Genomic DNA, 24638 nt, shown 5'->3' on the forward strand with positions numbered 1-24638 from the left:
AAAGTGTGAAACTCAAATAAAACCAAAATTCAATAGAAAAAGATACTGAACACCAGAACATGAATTGTTGACCTGTTTATTGACTACTGGACGTTGATTGTTTCTGTAAGTAAAAAAAAAAACCTTTTCAAGTGTAAGTCTTGGAAAGAAGTTGTGCTGTTCTCTGCTGCTGACACTCAGATGCAAAAACTGAACCGTGGCTGAACGGCATGATCGAAAATGACGGCAAACCATCAAGGAACTCAATCTCCAGATGTGGAAGGTGAATGTGATCTGCCGCATGGACCTTCTCTCAAAAGCCACACGTGAAATTAATTAAAATGAGAGAAATTTGTTCAAAAGACTAAAGTGTGTGGTGAATCTGTGGATGGCTCGGAAACACGGACCACGACGGAGGTCTTCTACTTCTCGCTTAAACATCCCCACGTAAACATCATGCCTTTAGTACAAAACCTCCCTCGCAGCATCGTAATCCTTCCAGAGCTATTAACGGGAATTACGGGAAACATAGTTTGTGCTTTGCATCGTTGCATATTTTATGAAATCACGCCCCTGAAATCTCCTCAGTAGGCCATGTTGTACGTGTGCAGAGGAAGGGAGGGTGAAGGTCTGGGGAAAAGGATGCTGAGGTCTGAGCTGTGGTTCAATTGTCTTTTTGGAAGCGACAATGTGTGTCTGAGATGTTCAAGGATCTGCTATTGCACATGGGTGAATGAATACAGCCATTTTGGAAAGTCTTTACATAATGACCCTTCTTATTTCATAATAATAATCAATTATTCCTTCATTACCTATCGATTATCCTGGATTCGGGGTCAAAGGGGGGTCAGAGGCTATCCCACCTGTGATTGGACGACAGGTGACTCACAGGGCCAAATACATGGATCTACAACCATTCACCCTCTCATTCACACATACATTTAGTGTCTCCAATGAACCTCCTCCTTGTTTTTGGAGTCATCTCACTGTAAGGAGGAAGTGCTAACCGCTGCGCAGCCATGCCACCCCCGATCAATTCTGATCATCACAATATATATTAGGATCAATGATGATATGTTGAAAAAGGTATTAAGTGTTATTCTGTAGTGTCAATAAGTAGCTTATAGATGGTGTTTGTATGTCCTGGAGGCTGAAGAAGCAGAGAGAGAGGACGGAACCCGTTGCTCTCCTGTCCCACCTTAAACTCTGCTTAAACATTCCCCGAGCAGCTGGAGGAACGAGATTCTCTGTGTTCACTTTTTTTTTTTTTGGTCAGGTGGGATCAGATGGTGATGGGGGGGGGGTCTTGGATCAGACGGATCTTGGATCTCCAAGTTGGTACCGGGTGGCAACGAGGCCCAGAACCTCTCCCAGCTCTGATGGCAAAGGAACGTTGGAGAGCCCAGGTTCAAATGAGGATTCAGACACAAGTGCTTGTTAAAAAAAAAAAAAGAAAGAAAAAGACAGGACATCATCTCGGTTTTTCAAATGTCTGGAGCAGCACAGCCGAATTTCTTCCGTAACATCTAGAACCAATGATTGATCAGCAGAAGGAGGCCGTCCCTTTGTCCTGCCCGCGGGAACTGTTAATACTTAAAATAAATAGCAGACACGTTGCATTAAGACTTCTTGGGGCAGTGTGATGAGGAGTCCGTGTTGAGGACCTCGATCATAGTCCTGGTGGAGGGGAAGGCCTCTGCGACTGAGGGGAGGCTCTGGTACCAGCTGGGTAAACTGTAGAGGGACCGCTGCCAGTTAGTTGGGACGCGGTGAGGGCCGGGGCGGCGGCGCAGACGGACGAGACCTCACCTCTTCAGGTCCATCCAGGCCTTGGCCGCCTTGCTGAAGCTGTCTGGGCTGGGCATGGTCATGGCCTCGAAGTCCACCAGCTGGGGAGAAGCTTTTATTTTGAGCCACACTACCTCCTCTGTTTTCTTTTTCTGATTAGCTTTGTTCAATCTACTTTCTGATATTAGATTCAAATCTGTTTTCCAGTTTTCAGAGTAAATGTCTGAAGAGAAGTTACAAATCAGGACTGTACCTTTCCCTTGGGGATCCGACCCATGACCTCTTTCCCGCTAGCCATCAGTGCCCCCATCACCACTGAGTAAGCCACCACGCTGAGGACACACACACACACACACACACACACACACACACACACACACACACACACACACAGTTACATTTACATACCAAACTAAACATGTGTTTTGCTGTTTCTTCAGCACGAACCCTGCTAGCGATACAAGCCTACTCATGAAAAGAAGAAACTGTACTTCACCACCTTGAGCATATAATTTCAGTCATTTTAAAATTCAAAGTACAGTGGTGCCTTGACTTGATCCCTGATGAAGTCCCACCTCCACCTTGAACTTCTCTGTTTCAGCCACAGCACACCTCACCACTGTCTCACAGCTAGCATACATGCCCTGCACCAGTGTAACATACTTCTCTGGTCTAGAAACGGTGACAATGATGAAAAGACAGGAGGCAGAGCGAGAGGTTGCAGAGATGAAGATACTCAGGTTCTCTTTGGGAGTGCCCAGGATGGATAGGATCAGGAATGAGTCCATCAGAGGGACAGCATATGTTAGATGTTTTGGAGAGAAGGTCAGAGAAGCAAGACTGAGATGATTGGGTCATGTTCAGAGGCGGAATAGTGAATATATTGGTAGACGGATGCTGGAACTGGAGGTCTGGAGGAAGACCAAAGAGAAGATTTATGGATGTAATGAGAGAGGATATGAAGGGAGTTGGCGTAAGAGATGAGGATACAGCAGATAGGTTTAGATGGAGAAGGTTGATTTGCTGTGGTGACTCCTGAAGGGAAAAGACCAATGGAAAAGAAGAATTTGTCACAGGGGTGCAGGACATGTATGACCGAGACAAAGTGATGATTGAGATGGTTTAGACATGCTCACTCCTCCGTTTATGTCCATACCGTTGTCATACCTTGACTTAGGAGATAAACTGGTTTGGTGACCAACCTCGTAACTCTATCTGCTCGGATATGAAACACTATGAATCCGTTCCAGCCCCTGTTTGTGGTTTACTTTTTTATTTTTATATTTATTTTATTTTATTTATCTTTGTATTTATATAGTTGTTTTATTAAGAGGATGTACCTTGAAGATGTGACGAAGATGATGGTGGCACGGAAGGAGATGGTTGGAGAACATTTTGGAGGAGTTTTTCATTTGATGCCCTATCCTTAACTTACAGGCTATAAGCTTAATGCTACGATGTGTTGCTAAAATTAGCGTGCGCACTTTGGTTCACTTTATGTCTAAACTTCATTTATGGATGAAGTGAAGCTGCTCCTCTTTAAAACCATCAAATTCGACCAGCTTTGAATGCCTCTTCCGTCCATGTTCCTGCCTTCTCACAGACAATGTGCTCCGTCACCGTCACAACAACTGGTTCTATCTCTTGACGGACGAGTCCACGACATGCACGTTTTTCCAGAATTCTCTCTGGGCTACCAAGCGGCTTTGGTGCGTCCAATTGTCTTTACATGCCACTTCACAGACAGGGGCGGCCACATGAGTGTCAAACGCTAATCCTGCTCGCCCCTAACTTAGATCTGGGCTTGGATCACAAAGCTACACATCGACAGAGCAATCGCACAGGTCTAGGAAAACTCCTACATTGATGAACTCGGAAGTCAGGCTCCACTGTACTGGTGATAAGTTGCCTTAGAAAGTGTCAAAATTACCCACTGAGCCAAAAGTTATCAAGAAATGATTTGAACATTTCTAAACAAGAATATCCGTTAATATAAATAATAGTATAATAAAGGTAGATGCCATGGTTTCTGTCTGCTTCTGCCTCTCCCAACTATCAATATTTACTATTCCCACACAGCCCTGGCCCAACATGGTGCGTGTATGTGTGCAGCCTGTCCAAAGGTTGACATCAGATATCTGTTTCTGACCTGTGATGTCAATCAACCCTAAAATCTCATGAGGCAAATTTTTACAGTTCTAACTGCTTATGTCCAATCCTCTTATCAGTGCGAACACTTGCACTTCCTACATCGGGGGGATGGAGGGGATTTTACCTCGAGCCTCTGGAGAGTGGCATCAGGTTGCAGAAGTAGTAGACCAGGGACAGGATCAGGTTGCACACGGCGTCTGCGTCCTGGAACAGTGAGAGGGTGGTCAGAGCTGCGTGCCAAACTCAAAATAATAAGTCAAAACGTGCAGAGGCTACTAGGAAGGTCCAGGTGTGAATGGGAGTTTGAATCGATGGCAGAATCTGCAGCCCCGCCGCACAAACAAAGAAGGGACGGAGCCCTGGACCACCGCCTTGTGTTGTCTTCGCCTCCTCCAGCTGTTTGAAAGCATGTCCAGGACACCCATGCTGAATAATGTGTCTGGGGAACATTACAACAGCCCCTCCGGGCCAACCTTCAAGCTTTTGCAAATCAACCTCTAACATGCACATATTGCCCTCTTCCTGAGGCTCTCTTCGGCTAAGTTCTGGGCGACCTTTGAGACTCCAACTGGAATGGGTTCATCCCAGAGCAAAGATCGGCGAGTTGTCGGAGCCTTCACGAGGATCCAGATAGTTGAATAAAAATGGAATTCCTCCAGCTTGGGCCACCACCGACTAGAAGGAAATCTCCAGAGTTAATTCTACATTTCTTCACACTGCTGGGAAAACTCCCAAGGCTGCTGCAGAGATCTTGGTAAGATTTGTACTCTTAAAGGGCCGGTTAGGCTCTGGCTGTGTGTGTGTGTGTGTGTGTGTGTGTGTGTGTGTGTGTGTGTGTTTGAACCATCTCATATTAAAGATAAAATTGTCTCCATGATAGGGTTTCCAGTGAAAACCATGATGTATAAAAGAACATTTGATGTTTTTGAAGGTCCTGCTCCTGCGGACCTTCTACCTCCACCTGCATGTTCCTGGAGAAGAAGAACCTTACCCCCAGCTCAGTGGACAGCATCAGTGCCTTTCCTTTGGCTGTGAGATCTTTGTAGATGGACTCAATCTCCGACTGGTACTGCTGGGTGCGCTCCTCTGTAGTCTGGGTCTCCACAGAGAACAGCATATTCCCCACCCTGAAACACAAAGGCACGCCTTGACTAGCAATGTCACATCACCTCACTCTCAATGTTCTCCTCAGCAGAAGGTGAGCTGTAATAACAGTCTAGAAGTTTATAACCAACAACTTCGAGCAAGAATTTCAACATTTACAGATTTTAATCTTTCAATTTCGTTACATCTCCCCTCCATTCATGGACCTCCTCTCTGGTCTTCCTTGAGACCCCCAACCTCAGCATCCACCTCCCAGGATCTCTATTTCAGTATGACTTTCATCTTCAGAACATCTAACACCTGCCGGCCCTCCTGATCCCCTCCATCATCCTCACTCCTCAAAGAACCTCCACATCTGCTCCTGTCTGCAAGGAGGGCTCGTTCAATCAAAGCCTTGAAGAAGAGCAATCTAAAAACAGTCTTTAACTGAATAATGCATTAAAAATTAATTGTAATTTTACAACCATCTGGCGATAACCCGTGTCAAATTCTGAAAGACGTGCCAATAAACATCTGGCAATATTCTGAAGGAAGCCGAGGCCCACCTGTCTCCGGTGATGGTGATGGTGAAGCCGTCATACTCTTTGCCAGAATCTTTAATGCTTGGCACTTTGGAGTTCACTGTGAACCCATCTCTGGTTTTACTGTTAAACTGCTTCAGGAAACAAACAAACAAACAAGCACACAAACAAACAAGCACACAAGCAAACAAACAAACTCAGACACACACACACACACACACACACACACACACACACACACACACACACACACACACACACACACACACACACACACACACACACACACACACACACACACACACACACACACACACACAGGGTTTCACCGCTGAACAAGTGCAGGGTCCAATCAAAGGCTAATTCATGAATCAAAGTGTCCTCCATATTGACAGCTTTAGCTTTCTCTTTTCATGCAGTCTTCGTCTTTACCTTCATTATAGGAAGAAGATCCTCAACTTTATTCACATTTTCCAGAGCCTGGCGGACTTCTTGCAGCCCCCTAGGATTGTAAGCCCTGGGGGAGGGCAGAGGAAAGAAGGAGGGTCACTTCCACCTTGAGTGGTCACTTTGTCTTCGGTCTCAAGGTAAAACACATTTTGATTGCGTTATTTAACATTAACGTACATACACAACGCTCTTTTTGGGGAGAGGGATATTGCGATTCATTATTTAACAGTGAATCATCTGGAGATTCAAACTTTGGTATTTTAACTTAATGAACATAAACGGTCACTGAGTGGTGGCCAAAAAATGATTTTATCATTTTGGACTCGTTCTTTATCCATTAAATGTCTATAAAAGTGGTCTTTCACGCATGAAGAAAGGAAACATCTCTTGCAAATGCCTAATGTAACAATTCAGTGTGGTTGTAATCTACCCATGGTACACCAGTATCCTGTCTTTGATGAAGTCCAGGATGTTATCGAAGTAGGCCAGGTATCTGATGTTGGTAATCTGTCCCCTGGGGGAAGAATGGAAAAACAGAACTTAATGTGGAGCGACATTTCCTCGACCAGTGTTGTGGATGAATTATTCCAGAAACAAAACCAAGAGAGTGGGAATCAAATGAAAGTTTAGAAAAACAATCAAATCCATATTGGAGTGAAATGGACCATGATCGTTGCCTTCGGGTGCAGGCGAGTCACCTGATAAGGTTAATGTGGTTGTTGAAGCCTCGGCTCAGACTCCTGGCCGGCATCTGGTCCAGCCACAACACTGGCTGGTCCGGATCAGCAATCCTGGGAGCAAAAAGCACCATCAGCGCCACCATGCCATCAGATCACAGTTTTGCAAACAGATTCCAACATTTCTGCCAAACCGTTTCCTGTTATACCGCAAACAAAGCCTGAGTGGGCCACAGGCATCTGAGTGCTTTCCAGAGACTTTTCTGTGCTTCAACTCAACTTCCTCTGGGTTCATGATAGGAAACAGCTCAATAAGAGCTCTGGGTTTGAAGTATTCGTAATAATGAGTTCATGCGATCCAAGTGTGGCATTTAGTCATTTCCCAAGGAGAATGGCCACCTCAGTTCCCCTCATTTGAGACGCACATGTAGGCATTTGAGTCCACCGGGCGCCTAAGATTCCCCACCTCCTCCATTTCACAGCTGTGTCGAACATGTCTCTCCACTGCATTTGTCTGGTCTTGCCATTGACACGCACTTTAGAGTTGCTCCATGTCCGATGCATTGCCTGCATCACCTCCAAGGAAGCCAAACCCATGGCTGAAAAAGAAGGAATGTCTATGACAGTTGTCATTCACACTTTATTTAGTGCAGCGGCACTGGCTGGACATACCTCTGTGTATCCTCCTGTTAGGTAGGAACCCAGGAGTGTCGTACTGCATCAGTGCTCCAAGGTGGTCAGCAGTGCAGACCAGCTTCTGAACATCACTGTTGTAGCTATCAAAGTTTTGTGGCAGCACGTCCCTGCAGGACGTAGAACAGGACGTAGAATGTAACATTCTCCGTTGTGGTCTGTTCTGTACATTACCGGTTTGTATCTAAACCATTCCACACACGGATTTTGACAAAAAAAAAATGCTGTCCCAGTGTCACAACAAGAATCTCCACTGTTGTGGCAAAATATTTTCAGAGAGCTAAGTTATTTTATGATTGCTGATTCGAGCTAGTTTGTGAAAACTGTCTCACTGGCGAGGAAATGCGATGACACAAGTTAGACAAAAGACGTAAAGCAGTTTGATGTGAAGTGGGAACACCCTGCCAGTGGTGTATCGTGTGAACATGTGGCCTTTATCTAGCTTTACAGACACTTAAAAAATGTGCAAAGCTTTTATGTCAACAAGCAAATATCTGACCCAGGGCGTTGCCTCTGCCCAGGGGTGTACTGCCTGTTAAATCCTGCTCAATAGACCCATCCACTACCCGACAACAGCCTAAATCCACTAAATAAGCTTGCGGCAAGTAATCAAAAGAACAGGAGGTCCTTTGTCCCGTGGAAAGTGATGAGGGTGGAGCATCTTTGGGTCTGCATCAATAAAAATAGACCTTTGTTCAACACCGGAGCTCTTTCCTTGAAGGAACAACACACTTCTGCTTATAGGGACTCAGATTCTTCCACTGGTGTTTCACCGACAGCCAGAATGCAAGGTTACACACTGCAGCAGATAAGGCTTCAAATACGGGGGAAGCCTCATGAGTCTCATGATTCTATTAAGGCCTAAGACAGACCGAGTGGGTCCGGTAAATGATCTATTATTGAATTTTAAACGGCTGCTGGATCAATAGCGTGGACATGACTCCTGCATGACAGACCAGTCAGACTGACTTGATATGCGGCTGCAGCCCTGGCTGCTCCTCGTAGTCTTCGATAAGGAAGGGAAGGTTCTTGGCCCAGTGGTTCTTAAAGTTCCCCGGCAGGTCTTGGTCCACATTGTACTCTGCAACGGGGATGTCCAGGTGTGAGTGCAGGTAGCGAGAGTACTCTGGTGGGCGAAGCACAGAGGAGGACGTTTGAGCACAAAGTTGACACGAGAACTCCGCGGCATTAGAAAGAGTAAGAGTAAGAGTAAGAATTTGAATAGTAGAATAGAAAGCACTTTCAATTGGCACAGCAGAAACTGGACAGTGCGGTCAGGCTGTAAATGTTTAAAGTTAAAAACAGTAGTATATCGTCAAATATAGGAAATAAAAAATGAAAAACTTGAAGCAGACACTGAACACGAGTGAATGTATGGAGGATATGTAGATGTATGAATAAATGATTAAAATGAGGTCTATTGGAAGCAGAGCTGGGTGTGAAACATTCCAATAGCAACTGGAAGGAAGGACCTGCGAAATCTCTCTTTCACACACTTTGGCTAAAAAGGAGTGTGTTGCTGAAGGAGCTGCTTGGTGCTGCAGTGACATTCTGCACGTGGCGGGAGATGGTGTCAATCAGAGCAGATAGCTTTGCTATGTTCCAAATAAATCTTTAGCCATTTCAAAGTTTAAAGAGAATGGAATAAAATTAAGAAGATGCACATCCCTTGGAGGAATATCATATTTCTCACAAAAAGGATTACCGTAATTTCCGGACTATAAGCCGCTACTTTTTCCAATGCAGTCTCAGGGCTGCACAGGCTAGTGTCTCCCTGAGCCAGCCTCGGGGGGGGGGGCACAGGCCAGTGTCTCCCTGAGCAGGTCCCAACCCCGGTAAATCCAGAGGGTTGTGTCAGGAAGGTGTAAAACAAGAGTCTTGGATTGAAAATTGGGATTTAGAATATTGGGATTATGACAGGAAAAGGTAGAGTTGGTTGACATCATCCAGAGAAGTAAGGTGTGTCCAGGAGACACACAGACAGGTGGAAAGGTAGTAAGGCTAGAAAGTCAGGAGCAGGCTTAGGTTGTACTATCATGGTACTAACAGGAAGAGAAATGGAGAAGGGGTTATCTTGAAGAAAGAGTTTGTTGGGAATGTTCTGGAGGTGAAAAGAATGTCAGATAGACTTAGGAGTCTAAAAATGGAAATTGATGGTGTGATGCTCAATGTTGTAAGTGGCTATGCCCCACAGATGGGACGTGAGTTTGAGGTGAAGGAGAAGTTTTGGAATGAGTTGAACAAAGTGATACGGACATCCCAAGAGATGAGAGAGTGGTAATTGGTGCAGACTTCAATGGGCATGCTGGTGAAGACAATTAAGGGGATGAAGAAGTGATGGGCAGATTTGGTATACAGGGTTAGAAACAAAGAGGGGCATGTGGTGGTAGACTTTGCAAAAAGGATGGAAATGGCTGTAGTGAACACTTTTTTCCAGAGAAGAAAGGAACATAGGGTAACTTATAAGAGAGGAGGTAGTAGCATGCAGGTAGGCTACTTCTGTCGACTAACTTTAGAGGAGGTAACATGAAAGAGATCAGTAACTGCAAAGTAGTTGTAGATGAGAGTGTAGCCAGACAGCATAGCATGCTGGTTTGTAGGATGACCCTGGTGACAAGGAAGATCAAGAGGACAAAGGCAGAGCAGAGGACAACGTGGTGGAAGCTGAAAAGGGAGGTGTGTTGTATGGTTTTCAGGAAGTAGTCGAGAAAGGGTCTGGGTGGTCAGGGAGAGCTTCCAGATGATTGGACAGCTACAGCTAATGTTACCAGGGAGACACGTAGGAAGAGTACGTGGTGTATCATCTTGAGGGAAAGTAGATAAGGAGACTTGGTGGTGGGATGAGGAAGTGCAGGAGTATATACAGAGAAATCGGTTAGCAAAGAAGAAATGGGATACTGAGAGGACTGAAGAGAAAAGACAGGAGTACAGGGAGATACAGCGTAAGGTAAAGACAAAACAAAGGATGTATGATGGCCTGTATGCTCAGTTGGACAGTAAGGAAGGAGAGAATGATCTTTCCACATTATCAAAACAGAGAGATAAAGATGGAAAGGATGTACAACAGGTCTGTGTGATTACAGATAGCGAGGGAAATGTATTGACAGATACTAGAGGAGTGATGGGACTATGGAAAGACTACTTTGAAGAGCTGATGAATGTGAAAAATCAAAGAGAGGCAAGGGTAGAAGAGTTTGTAGACCACAAAGTAGCAGAGATTAGTAAACATGAAGTGAGGAAGGCATTGAAGAGGATGAAGAGTGGAAAGGCAGTTGGTCCTGATGATGTACTTGTGGAGGTATGGCAGTGTCTAGGAGAGGCAGCAGTAGAGTTTCTGACTAGATTATTCAACAGGATCTTAGAGAGTGAGATGTCTGAAGAATGGAGACAAAGTGTGATGGTGCCCATTTTGAGAATAAGGGGGATGTGCAGAATTGTGGCAACTACAGAGGGATAAAGTTCATGAGCAATACAATGAGGTTATGGTAAAGAGTAGTGGAAACTAGACTGGGAGCAGAAGTCAGCATTTGTGAACAGCAGTGTGGCTTCATGAATAGAAAATGTACTACAGATGCAGTGTTTGCTTTGAGAATGCTAATAGAAAAGTACAGAGAAGGCCAGAGGGAACTGCAGAGTGTTTTAGTAGACCTAGAAAAAGCATTTGAAAGGGTGCAAAGAGAGGAGCTCTGGTATTGTATGAAGAAATCTGGAGTTGCAGAAAAGTATGTTTGACTCGTGCAGGACATGTATTCTAGCTGTGAGACAGTGGTGCGGTGTGCTGTAAGGGTAACAGAGAAGTTCAAGGTGGAGGTGGGACTCCATCAGGGATCAGCTCTGAGCCCCTTCTTGTTTGCAGTGGTGATGGACAGGCTGACAGATGAGGTTAGACAGGAATCTCCTTGGACCATGATGTTTGTAGATGATATTGTGATCTGTAGTGAGAGCAGAGAACATATTGAGGAAAATCTAGGAAGGTGGAGGTATGCGTTGGAAAGGAGAGGAATGAGGGTTAGTCACAGCAAGACAGAGTATACAGTATGTGTGTGAATGAGAGGAACCCGGGTGGAATGGTGAGGTTACAGGAAGCGGAGATCAAGAAGTTGGAGGATTTCAGGCACTTGGGGTCAACAGTCCAGAGCAGCGGAGAGTGTGTAATAGAGGTTAAGAGATTGGTTCAAGCTGGTTGGAGTGGGTGGAGAAAAGTGTCAGGGGTATAATGCGATAGAAGATTATCGGCCAGAATGAAAGGAAAGGTGTAAAAGACAGTTCTGGCTGTATTTGTGTGTTTTATCTAGAAAGGAATTATGTTTTAGTAATATTTAATTACTGTTATTCCTGGACTATTGAGCGCACCTGAGTATAAGCCACATCGGATAAAAATAACCAAATAAATATATGTGTACATATAAACGAGTCCATTGGAGAGAAGGTCAGAGAAGCCAGACTGAGATGGCTTGGTCATATACAGAGGATTTCCAGAGATTTATGGACGTAGTGAGAGGATATGAAGGTAGTTGGGTGTGAGAGAACAGGATACAATAATTATAGGGTTAGATGAAGAAGGTCGATTCGCTGTGGCGAACCCTGACGGGAAAAGCCAAAAGGAGAAGAAGAAGCCGCTACTTTCTCCACACCCTTTGAACACTGCGGCTTTAACAATGATGCAGCTAAATTATGGATTTTTTGGGGGCTAACGCGCTTCACGTTGCAAAAACATTTAGCCTCGTCACATCAGACAGTTGAAATGACCATGAAATTCTAAGGCCATTCAATTTCAACACCGAAGACGATGACTTTAATGGTTTTAGTGCGCAGGAGGAAGACCAAGTTAGCCATCAGCTGGAGTAGGACAAAGCAGGGAAAGAAAATAAATGGATGGACTGTTCCTTGTGTTATTTATTATTCATCTTTTTCATCAGTTGTGTTACAGGCTCTCTTCAGAAAAAATGATTCCCAGTACATATTTATGGATGTTACTGGTATGTATTTAATTAGAAGTTAAAAAAAAGGTTTCTGTGTAAATATCTCATGTTACAATGTAGACACCTGCAGCTTATGGACAAGCAGCTTATACATATATCGACCTTGTGGCCTATATATGTATACATATATTTATTTCGTTTTTTTTTAACCGGTAGGGCTTATATTCAGGTGCTCTCAATAGTCTGGAAATTAATGTAGTGATGCTGAACAATGATATTTGCACATTTTACAAAAGAGATGTTGTAAGAAGAGACATTCTAACTAATTCATGAAGTAAAATCAAACCCGCCCTGAAAGAGGAGGTTTGGTGATACATCCTGTCAGAGAGGCTCATAAAGTGTTGCGCCAGTAAATCAGTGGAAACAGGAAATGCAGGAACACTTGTGTCTTTTCCACTTGGCTTTGCCGCTGTTATCACTTCCTCCCCTGCAGACTCAGTGGCATCTCGTCTTTAAAAAAAAAAAAAAAAATCTTACCGCCCTTTGCCCTTTGCCCTTTGATGATATGGGGCAAAGCAGGCATTCTGTCTGGGGTCATATGACAGTGGCGAATGGGAGGAGGAAATCACAATGAAGAAACCGCAGTGGCGATTCTTTAAAACCCAACAATGTAACAGGAGGGGAAGGTTACACCTGCAGGTTCAGATTCTGTGACAGATTGTGATTGGCTTGAATTTCAGCATGGCACATTGAACAAGTATGTATGTGTGTGTGTGTGTGTGTACCTCTGAGGTATTTCACTTTGAGGTATTCAGAGCTGGCTTTTTGCCCCAGTAGAGGGTCGTTCAGCATGACTTTAGTCTGCGCCTTGATGCCTTCGTAGAACTGCCCCATGGCCACGTGACTTAACCCCTTCATGTACTGACACACTTCGTTGTACGGCTCCAGTAGCAGACACCTCTGCAGGTCAGAAGAGTGCTCGTTAGGTGACAACCGAGCAGTGCGTGCAGGCGGCGGGACGGCAGCGAATGGAGAGGAAAGGTCTACCCTGAAGTTGCCGATGGCCTCTTGCAGGGAGCCGTGGTGGTACAGCATCATGCCACGTAGCTGCAGCGACTGGATGTGGTTCTGGTTCAGTATGAGGGCTTTCTGAAAGCTCTCCATCGCAGACTCGAAATCCCCCAGCTCCCTGGGGGAGAGGGAGAGGGATACAGAACATACGTGAGATAACGACGACGGCCAGTGTGTTGGATGAAAGATGTCAAACAGAGGAATGGATGGTTAACTTGATAGCTGCTGTACCTGTAGGCCTGGCCCAGGCTCTTAAACGCATCTATAAAGTCAGATTTTAACTTCAGTGCCTCTTTAAATGTTTCAATGGCTTCCTGGAAGGGAAAGAAAAGTTTGTTTAACAAAGAAATTACAGTTAGCTGGAAAACGCAGGCAGATTTTGACTAACTCAGTCCGCATTTCTGCCAGTCGTTCAAGAATGTGTCCTGTTATTTGTATAAAACCAGTGTTTACACAGCATCCGGAATTAGCAGAAAAAGGGTCAAGCTCCAAATGTCTTCCACCAGAGTCACCATGATAGACTTAGTTTCTGCGAGTCTTGCTGCAGTGAATTCTTTCATTACAAATGTACATTTCTGTCCAACTCCCTGAGTGCATCACAGCAAGGACACAGCTCTCTGGAATTTGAGCTAACAACATGATATGACACATCATCAAAATTAATAAGAAAGCTTAAATACCAAAATGCATTGAAAGTACACTAAAAAATGAATTATTTGCAAGACTGAATCTGAACAGAATAACAGTTTGGTGATAGAAAGTAAGGCAGGCAGTGAAAACCTTGACTTCCGAGTGGATTGACTCAGAGGTTCTCCAAGATCCGAGCTGTCGCTCTGTGGATTTTTTTGCTTTGTGATTCAAGCCAAGATCTAAGTCAGGAGTTAGCGGGATGAGCGTTTGACACCCACGTGGCCGCCACTGTTCAAGAAGTGGTGTTTAAAGACAGAGAGACATGCAGCCCGCTTCTAGGTAGCCCAGAGAGAATCATAGAAAACCACGTGCGAGATGTGTGGACTCGTCCATGAGGAGATGGAGAACTTGTTGTTGGGGAGATACGGCGACAGAGTGTGAGAAGGCAGGAGACATTTACGGCAATTTGGTGCAGCGGACATCGGGACCATCAAAAGACAGGCGTTGGAAGAGTTATTCAAAGTCGGTCGAGGATGGTTTGATGGTTTTAAAAAGAGGAGAGTCTTCATGCTGTCAACAAATGGAGGTAGGACATTGTGTGTAGCAAAGTGTGCACGTTACATTTAGCAATACATCGCTGCTTTGAGTGTGAAGCTACATAGTTTTGTTACACATAAGATCACAAAATGAAAAACTTCCCAAATCTCCGCTGAAACCAACTTCATCCCATCTTCAAAGTAAACCACTGTATTTCTTTACGTTCCCTTTTATTATGTATTACTATTTTTTGTACATTATTCTTTATTTCTAAAGTGCATTTTTCTTATTTAAAACCCAGAGGGCTTGAACAGATTAATGGTGTTTCACTTGTTTTAATGGGGTAATTTGATTTGATATTCCAGCAAAGTGAGATACAAGGTCGGGCACTGAACAAATTCAGCTCCTAAGTCAAGGTAGCACTGTAATACAGATGAAATCTATTTTTTACCTTTGCAGTTTGCTAAATACAGTCGTATGAAAAAGTTTGGGCACCCTTGATCATTTTCAAGATTTTCCTTCATAAGTCATTGGTTGTTCGTCTCAGCAATTTTAGCTTAATAGATCAGATAGCAGACAAACATAGTGATATTTGAGAAGTGGAATGAAGTTTATAGGATTTACAGAAAGTGAGCAATAATTATTTTAACAAAAGTAGGCAGGTGCATAAATTTGGGCACCCTTGTTGTTTTATTGATTTGAATACCTTTAGCACTAATTATTGGAACACAAAATTTGTTTGGTAAGCTCATTGACCCTTGACTTACATACACAGGTGAAGCCAATCATGAGAAAGGGTATTTAATGTGTCCAGTTGTAAGTTGTTCTCCTCTTTGCATCTTCTCTGATGAGTGGCAACATGGGAGCCTCAAAACAACTGTCAAATGACCTGAAAACAAAGATTGTTCAACATCATGGTTTAGGTGAAGGATACAAAAAGCTAGCTCAGAGATTTCAGTTGCCAGTTTCCACTGTGAGAAACTCAGTGAGGAAATGGAAGACCACAGGCAAGTTCTAGTTAAGGCCCGGAGTGGCAGGCCAAGAAAAATCTCAGATAAGCAGAGGAAAAGGATGGTGAGAACAGTCAAACTCAACCGACAGACCAGCTCCAAAGACCTACAACATGATCTTGCTGCAGATGATGTCACTGTGTATTGTTCAACTATTCAGCGCACTTTGCCATATTACTCTACCATACAGCATGTCCTTGTGCAGAAGCCTTTTCTTCCTTGAAGCATATTTGGACAAGCCAGCTTCATTTTGGAATAAGGTGCTGTGGGCTGATGAAACTAAAATTGAGTTATTTACATGGCGGAATAAGAACACAGCATTCTAAGAAAAACACTTGCTACCCACAGTAAAATTTGGTGGTGGTTCCATCATGTTGTGGGGCTGTGTGGCCAGTGCAGGGACTGGCAACCTTGTTAAAGTTGAAGGTCGCATGGATTCCAGTCAGTATCAGCAGATACTTACGAACAATGTTCAAGAATCAGTGACAAAGTGAAGTTGCGCCGGGGCTTGATACTTCAACAAGACAACGACCCTAAACAATGCTCGAATTCTACTAAGGCATTCATGCAGAGGAACAAGTACAACGTTCTGGAATGGCCATCTCAGTCCCCAGACCTGAATATTATTGAAAATCTGTGGTGTGATTGAAAGCGGGCTGTCCATGCTCGGAAACCATCAAACCTGACTGAACTGGAGATGTTTTGTAAAGAAGAATGGTCAAAAATACCTTCAACCAGAATCCAGACCCTCATTGGAAGCTATAGGAAGCGTTTAGATCCAATTATCCAATATCGATCTAATTATCCAATGTCGACTTCGGGGGAACACAGGAATCTGAGCATTCTGTCTCCACAGAGGCTGAATTAGAGATCATCTCTAAGGCCCCTCTCAGGGCACAGTTGTTTCAAGCCATGGCATTAAATCGTATCTGATAAGGCCGCTGCGGATCTGCGAGACGTTAAAAGCAGGCCAGACACGCTTTTGTCATCCCAGCTCAGAGGCCTGCTGTGGTTTCTTACAAAATAAAATCAGAGGGGGCAGAGTGCCTCATCATCAGCTGCCTGGGAGGAGCGGTGTAACGCGTCTTTCTTCTGAAAGGTCAGAATACAAGAGAACTCTGCGGGATAAAAAGTTAACATCCCTTTAGCGGGGTGTCCTGCAACTGCTCGTAAACAAAACACACACATGAAAGTGTGCAAACTATTACAAGATGTTTGAGCATTAAAGAGCCGTAATATTTGAGTCACACTTCATAGGGTGGAAACGTCAATCTCTTCTCGGAATGACAACAGCTGGGTTGGATAGTGAGATGACATTTATGATCGGTGCTGGATGAAGCCATAGAGTGTGTGAGAAGACAGAAATGCGGGGAAATCTTAAAGAATACCAAAGCGGGGGCAGGAGAGTTTTTCTTTGATGATGTTTCCTCTCGGATTTACATCCAAACTCTCCATAAATCTGTCATCTTCTTGAGAGCACGCTGGCCTCTGCAAGTCACGGTTCAGTGAGACCTCTGGTGATGTTTAAAACCGCTGTTTTTTCTAGCTGAGTCCCAGCGAGGAAGAGAGGGCGCTCAGCGGCGGAGGAACAGCATTTTAATTTGTGTAGCTCTACATGCTTCGCATGTATGATGTCCTGTATGAAATCCCCGCATTCTCCACTGTAAGTCGCGTTGGATAAAAGCGTCAGCCAAATGACTATACTATTCTATTCTATTCTATTCTATTCTATTCTATTCTATTCTATTCTTAATTCCCGTCTGCTTGCTGTCAATCAATGAGTTGAAAGGGGATGTAGCGGATTCAGCTCTTCATCAGGTTGAAGCTCATTTTTAATACAGCTCTCATCGAGTCGCACTGACCATTAACATCCCTAATGACACTAACGGAGAAACGGATATTTAACGTCAGCTGGTCATACCTTCAGCATACCCCTGTGGAAGAAGGTGAGGCCCTTGTAAAGCATTGCAATGGGCTGGTTCCTCTTCAGCTCCAGAGACTGCTGGAAATCCTCCATTGCCGCCACATAGTCCTAATGGGAAGGAGGGTCTCAGCACGTGGAAGTGAACGTGGAATAAAATCGAAGTTTCAAACCTCTGAAATGAAGAGGAGCGTCCCCCGGTGTCTGTAGAGGCGCGCTGACGGCTGCAGCTGGATGGCTTTGGTCAGATCCCCGAGGGCCTCGCTGATCCGACCCAATGGAGACAGAATCTAAATTGGGACACAAGGATAAAGAATGAGCTGTATCCGAAATGTTCTCAAAAAAAATAAATTGCCGTATCTCTCCTGATCTAGTCAAGCTAACTTTCAGTCTAAGAACATTTTTAAAACATGAAAACGCACGTGATTAAAGGCACAAGATACGAGCCTCTGACGCAACAAGTGCGCCTGTTAGATCACTTTATTCTCATGTCAGACATGACATGTTGCCTGTCCGTCTGCCAGAGAGCGTCTCATCATCATGCAACACAGTTGTGAATTCCTCCAGTCACCTCAGGGTGTTGGAGAGACCACAAGATCTCCTCTCCACCTGGCTCTCCTCAAATCCACAGCAGCAATGCTGGATATGTGTTTAATAACAACCTCTCTGGAAACATCTAATACAAATCTTCACAAAGCTGCAACTCCTGCAACTCATTTTACTCATGAATTGCAAATGCAGTGAATTTATAAAGTGGGTGTCTATATTTAAAAGCGACCAGTGTGTTTGAGCTGCAGCCTCGCCCTCTGTGTGCTTTGTCCTCAAGGATGCTGAGAGTAGATGAGGCTTGATTCATCCCAGGGGGAGTGCCTGAGAGGGTAAACTGTGAAGTGGTGACAAATAGATGGCAGGGTGACAATGCTCATTAATGGAGGGCCCTTGTTGTTTGTTTTCAGCATTGAATTAACAAGATGACACAAGCAGGGCAAAGAGAGCAAACCTCAAGGTGGTGTGTAAGGACGGATGACTGGTGCTAGGAGATACCCTTCTGACAGCAGCAAAAACAAGTTAGAGGGACCCTGGAGATGGAGGTGTGGGGAGAAGAGGCTGAGGAGCATCTGGGGAAAAACACGTTGGATCGCTAAATCTCCAGTAAAGGTCTAGCTTTATACCTTTTTATAAATTGCCAGATAATAAGCCGCTTCTTTCTTCACACGCTTTGAACACGGCGGCTTGAACAATGATGCAGCTAATTTATGGATTTTTTTTGGCTAACGAGCTTCATGCTGCCAAAAAAATTATTGGACCAATGAAATGATGGTGAAATTCTGAAGTTGTTCAATTCCGAAACCGAAGAAGACGACTTAAAAGGTTTTGGCAGGCAGGAGGAAGACCAAGATAGCGATCAGCTGGAGTGTGACAAAGTGAGAGTAGAAAATGGATGGATGGATGGACTTTTCTTTGTGTTCTTTATTATTCATCTTTTTCATCAGCCGTGTGACAGGCACTGTTCAGAAAACAGCATTTCCAGTAAATATTTGTGGATGTTACCAGTATGTATTAAGTTAAAAAAGATCTTTCTGTGTAAATGTATCATATTACAATGTGGACAGCCGCTGCTTATACATAAGTGCGGGCTTTATATGTACACATACATTTATTTAGTTGTTTTTAGCCAGAGTGGCTTATATTCAGATGCGCTCAATAGTCCAGAAATTATGGTAGTAACAAAACTTTGCATCTATGTGTCCTTAAAAACTCTGACCTTCAATCTTAGGAATCCTGATTTTTTTCCCCTTCAAAATTTTGATTAGACTCTTACAAAGAGGGATCAATGTAGAGTATCTTATCTTAAAATCCTTACTTTTCACTTACATACGTCGAAACCAAAAATTTTCCAGGTGACCACGCAGTGAACCTCGTGTGTCTTTACCTCTGGTGTGTGTGATGGATGTGTCGTTCTGTGTTGGAGTGAATTCCTACTGACAGCAGCTTTCACATCTAAGCAAGCGGGCCTCTTCTTCTCTAGTCGTGTGTCTCAGGAACCCAGTGGGACGGAACGACTACTTTTCCAGTTCTGAGTTCATCACATCCAATCGAGGAGACTGATCCACTCAGCAGATGAAGTCAAGCACCTCACCAAATAACAAAGGTGGAATGCCGCCGATAAAAAAACAGTACCGACCTCCAGAAACGACAGGGACCCAATGTTCCAAATAGGGAAATCCAATCAACTAAATGGCATGAACCTTTTCCAAAAGCTGGCTGACATGCCGGGCCCCTTCTGAAAATACCCTTCACGTTGCCATGGCCATGAATGGATCGCTGGGTTCCTCACCTCGGCTCTCTGCTCGTAGACCTCGGGCCAGCTGGGTTCCAGAGTGATGACTCGGTTCAGCTCGTACAGAGCCAGGTCAGCATTCTTTATGTCCTGACACAGAGGTGGGACAGCCGCAGTGGTTACTCGGTGCCACCTGGAAACTCAGATCACGGCTAATGTGACATCGTAACTCACCAGTTGCAAAAAAATTAAAAAAAACAAGAAAATTTGATTTTCAAATACATCTGAGCTCCAGGTGAGTTAGCAGGTCTTTTTTATTACCAGCCTTCTCAGGGTGACGGATGTATTTAGGATTTCTTCGGATTATTCAATCAACATTGGAATAGTCCATTCATGACTTCCGATTTTCTTTTTCTAAAAAGACTCTCCAAACACCGTTGGAATGTAAAGGACATAAATGTGCCTGACTATCAATGTCATAACTGCGGTGATTCTGAAACTCACCTGGAGACTCTTCTTCCCGTAGGCTATCCCCCTCCCATAGATGGCACTGACCAGCTCTGGATCACCCTGTATCACACACACACACACACACACACACGACAAACACTTTGTGTCCCATGATTCCCATTCTAGTTGAATCCAGACAAATGAAGGTGCAACATTCCCAAATGACTAGGGAATATCTGCCGCTCTGCATGTCACTGCTGCAGGTTCATGAATAGCAGTCGGACACAAAACAAAAAAGTGCACACACACACGCACACGCACACGCACACACACACACCTGTAGTAAGAGGGAAAAGTGCTTTATGGCCTCGTCATAAAGGCCGTTGCCTATCAGAACGTAGCCGATGGCTGTAATGACAGAGAGAAGGGTGAAAAGAATGAGTGTAGGAGAAACACTTCCCCCTTCCCAATTCGGACTTTTGATGAGAGCGCAAGGGCGACTTACCCAGTTCTTCGTTTGTGTTGTGGTTATCTACCGGGAAGGGGATTTTCTTCTGCTCAATAAATAACTTGGCTTGATTCTGTTGGGGAATTCAACAAGAGGACAAGCACTAATGTACCCCAGGGCAGGTGTTTGAACGGCAACATAAAGAACTTCTATTAATAATAATAATAATAATAATACATGGGATTTTTATAGTGCTTTTCATGACACTCAAAGACGCTTCACAAGTAAAAAAAAAAAAAAAAAAAAAAAAAAAAATTATTATTAGGTTCAATATTATTATTCATATTAGGTCCCTGCTTGTGAAGAGAACGCCTTCCACAATGTTGTTTTCATCAGCCGGGCCCTCGGGCCGGGCCTTCATGTTGCAGGGCACTGGTGCAAAAGTGTGTGCAGAAATAGAATAAAAGCAATAGGCCCAAGCTGATTGCAATTCCATAAACTCTCTGATAAAGTCTAGCTTTGCTGAGGACAAAGCAAAGTGATGCGAAAACACTTTCATTCATCCCGACTGGAAAAAAAGAGACCCTGCAAAACTACGGGCCGGCCCTGCATTCGCGACATAGACCATGGAAATCAGCAATCTTGGCGGTTACGTCGCGGGTTGAAACAGAAAGGAGAGGAAAATATCGAACGGGAAAATGCAGACCACCAAATACAAGACGCTAAACACAAAAAAGAGTGAGGAGCGTGAAGCAGATGGCGGATGAGCAGGGAAAATGTTGACCAAACGCTGTAACAATGAAGAGAAATAACAAGGAGATTTCTCCATCCCACTATTCCTATTATTAGAAGCCCACTTCAACCGATGTCCCAACTCTCATCTCTGTCTTCATAATTTCTTTCGGCTGTACAGCAATGAGGTGGTGAACAATATTGATCAATTGTAAAATGCTGGAAGAGCATTTCAAACACTGTTCATAAAAGCAGTGGTGAAGAATCAGTGCTCGCTGCCGCACTTAAATTGCCAGAAGAAACAGTGATTGTTTGTCACAGTCAGTTGATACAGAGTCTCGTCACTGGAAGGACGGCAGCAGGAAACAACTCCTGCATGACTGGATAAAGGTAGATTAGCAACAAAGCCAGAATGGACACATTTTATTCACTGACTCCCGAACAGCTCAGGTGACTGGGGATAGGGTTCCTTTTCTTCATCGAAAACCAGTTGAAGCCATCACTAGTCCTCACTATGGCCACAAAACTACCAACTCTGACAACTTAAAACCCTTCATTGGAAAGTTTGACTGGAATTGGATTCACAATTCCCGGCTGTGTGTCAAATATTCTATACTTGACTAGGGCGAGTAGAGGACTGCACCACGCTCTGTGCATCGGTTATTTGCTTAAAAAAACGTCTACCATTTGCATGAAAGTACAGGTCATACATGCTTTCCTGGTCCTGCAGCTGCAGCTCCTCCATGCCGCTTTTGCGGTGTAAATTAAGCAAAAGCATCACAAATATCACTGGGTATCAGTCTAAATACATTGAAGCTTTCACGGAAAGGTTCACAAAATTATAATAAATACATAAACAAGAGGAAGCCGGAGGTTGAGCTTTTTGGCCTGACAAGGGATGCAGGAGGGTTGTTTTTATCCCCTATAAAGAAAACAGATCTGATCAGTGTGTGTGTGTGTGTGTGTGTGTGTGTGTGTGTGTATGTGCTCACAAGGATCTTTTCTGCATTAAGCGAGAAGATGGACTCGCAGGCTGGGTTGCTTCCCTCCTCACAGTCTGGGTCATCCAGGTGCAGAATGGATGACTCTGAAACACAAATGCAGTGATGGTATTTATCAGACCGGCATCAGTCTCACATCAAGTATCTTCACCTCATCAAACCTGCTTGTCTTCCATTCAATCACATAATTCATTCTCAACGCTCCGCTGCTCTGCAAATGACTGAGCGTTGACGGCAAAGCAGTGGTTTTTATTTCCATTGTTGACTTCCAATAATAAGGGGAATACAACAAATTTCAATATGGACTTGCTGTTTTCATTCACTGTTTCCTCCTTTCAACCTCAAATCTTATTTAAAATAAATAAAAATAAATTATCTAAAAAAACATGGATTCCATGTAGAACACTGCAACAACCAGTTCAGACTGCACAACTGATTTAAAACATGACTCCATTATATAGGGTCAGTCAATACGGCTAAATAGATGACACTTGTTTTCACAAATTCCACTTTGCAATCAAAATCACTGCTAAAATAAACGTGAATCACACTTCCATTGGATGATGTCACATTGTGATATTTAGTGAAAGCTGGGAGAAGGTGAACAAAGGCTGGTTTTATCTTGACATGAATTATTCTGATTATGCAGATGACCAGTACCTGCAGCAGAATCCAGCCCTTTTACTGCAGTGAAAAACATAATGTTCCAACCAGCATGGACCTTCCAGTATTTTCACCAGAACACAATGCTGAAGATATCGCGGGTCACTATCATGTAACACATGTTCACAACGATCCATTCGAGTCTCCCTCTGTATCGAAATAAGAGTGTTAAATCAGATCCGACGTCCACAGAGACAAAATAAAATAAAATAAAATAAAATAAAATAAAATAAACTCTGCAAGCAAGTATAAAATAATTTGTGTGTCTGCGGGGAAAGGACAGCAGAGCCTGATGGAAGCCCGACAGGAAACATGAGCCAAAATTTTGCTCGATCAAAAAGCAGAGAATCATTGCATCACATTGGATGCATGAGCTACGAACATGTGCTGTGGGTTCAATGAGGCAAATAACTGTCTATATTATAAATACAAATCTGCCATGGAAACCCCAAAGCATTTCCTGCAGAGAAAACAATTTTCAATCTGAAGCATCCAATCCTGGTGCTTGTGCTGTACTGGACTAACACTTCACTAGTTTACTAGTAAGCCTGGGCAGCTACTGTGTACATTTGTACATGTACTATTTAACGGCAATTCCAAATGTATTTTTGCATTGCATAACTTTTCATCTGTACATGTCTACATTTCTCCAAGTAATTCATGTCCATACTTCCTGTCTATTGTCTACATTTATTGCACATATCCATGTGTATTTGTTGACAGCTCCACATAAGCTCCACATCCCTTGTGAACTGACATAATATACCATTTCATACTGTGAAAGTCTTTTCTATATCTGTGCCTGTTGCTTTTTTTGCACTTCTCAGTAGACGCTAAACTGTATTTTCTTCCCCTCTAACAGTGCAATGACAATGAAATTGAATCAAATCTAATCGAGCAACTTCCTTTTCAACGACAGAATGAAAATAAGCGTCAATTATTTTTATTTTTTTCCTCATCCAAAAACTGTTTAATTCAGTGGCTAACTTTCTTTCTCTTCTTTTTTAAGGATCACTCAGTGGGGAAATGGTTCACATCTCGGGTGAAGCTCTTCAGCTAGCGGGGGCCGCTGTTAGCATGGGAGGTTAGCTTACAGGTTTAGCGAAAACACGCGCGCGCAAGCACACATGCACGCACACACACGCACACACACACACACACACACACACACACACACACACACACGGTAGCTGGTGCGTTCGGGAGGACGTGGCGAAGTACCAGCGGGTTGTTTTTCTTGTTTTAAGTAAATAAATAAATAAATGGCTTTACCGCAGTCTGCCGCGTATTCTTCCCACTCGGAGAGCGAACTGCATCCCTGCTTGTGGAGCTCGTTGTTGAACAGGGTGAGAGTGGAGAAGTACTCGGTGGAGAGGATCGCCCGGCACAAGCAGAGTAGCGGCAACGCTATCACAACAACGGCCCGGCTAGAAGGGTCCATGTTAGGCTTACATGTGTGTGTGCGTGTGTGTGTGTCAGGGAGGGTAGAGCGAAAGAAAAAGAGAGAAAAAAACACGAAAACACGCCCCCCTCACGCGGGAGTATGTGGGAACCCAGATCCCTCAACTCCGAGTTGGGACGCCAGTGGAATTACATTTCCCAGGGTTCA

At 43.9% G+C, this 24638-nt stretch overlaps 1 protein-coding gene across 2 annotated transcripts; it reads right to left on the minus strand.

Annotated features, from left to right (window-relative positions):
* Positions 1 to 63: 63 nt before the first annotated feature.
* On the minus strand, positions 64 to 24638 carry ttc13 (tetratricopeptide repeat domain 13). 2 transcript variants are annotated; one of them, XM_086167363.1, is made up of 23 exons: positions 24302 to 24638; positions 22358 to 22452; positions 20691 to 20766; positions 20523 to 20593; positions 20240 to 20305; positions 19793 to 19885; positions 17628 to 17744; positions 17455 to 17565; positions 13588 to 13670; positions 13333 to 13474; positions 13071 to 13245; positions 8333 to 8489; positions 7343 to 7473; positions 7137 to 7269; positions 6692 to 6784; positions 6424 to 6507; positions 5976 to 6060; positions 5568 to 5674; positions 4910 to 5045; positions 4043 to 4122; positions 2021 to 2099; positions 1789 to 1868; positions 64 to 1713 (listed from the first exon to the last, which is right to left on the minus strand). In XM_086167363.1, the coding sequence occupies exons 1-23, from the start codon at positions 24468 to 24470 to the stop codon at positions 1599 to 1601; spliced, it is 2478 nt and encodes an 825-aa protein (XP_086023489.1). In that variant the 5' UTR covers positions 24471 to 24638; the 3' UTR covers positions 64 to 1598. The 2 variants fall into 2 exon arrangements, with proteins under 2 accessions (XP_086023489.1, XP_086023488.1); XM_086167362.1 differs by having other exon boundaries at positions 5568 to 5677.

The sequence above is a fragment of the Fistularia commersonii genome, chromosome 20 (genome assembly GCF_037954325.1).
Source record: "Fistularia commersonii isolate RoL2024-O1a breed Wild chromosome 20, RoL_Fcom_v1.0, whole genome shotgun sequence".
In the NCBI taxonomy this organism is placed as follows: Eukaryota; Metazoa; Chordata; class Actinopteri; order Syngnathiformes; family Fistulariidae; genus Fistularia; species Fistularia commersonii.

What these genes read in the sequence shown, in the direction of transcription:
- ttc13 (XM_086167362.1), bottom strand. Translation starts at nt 24,470, where the DNA reads ATGGACCCTTCTAGCCGGGCCGTTGTTGTGATAGCGTTGCCGCTACTC. An exon ending in CGCTCCTCTTCATTTCAGAG is followed by an intron (nt 17,566 to 17,627) that starts GTTTGAAACTTC and finishes CCTTCCCATTAG; the next exon opens with GACTATGTGGCGGCAATGGA. An exon ending in TAACAGGAGGATACACAGAG is followed by an intron (nt 7,270 to 7,342) that starts GTATGTCCAGCC and finishes CTTCTTTTTCAG; the next exon opens with CCATGGGTTTGGCTTCCTTG.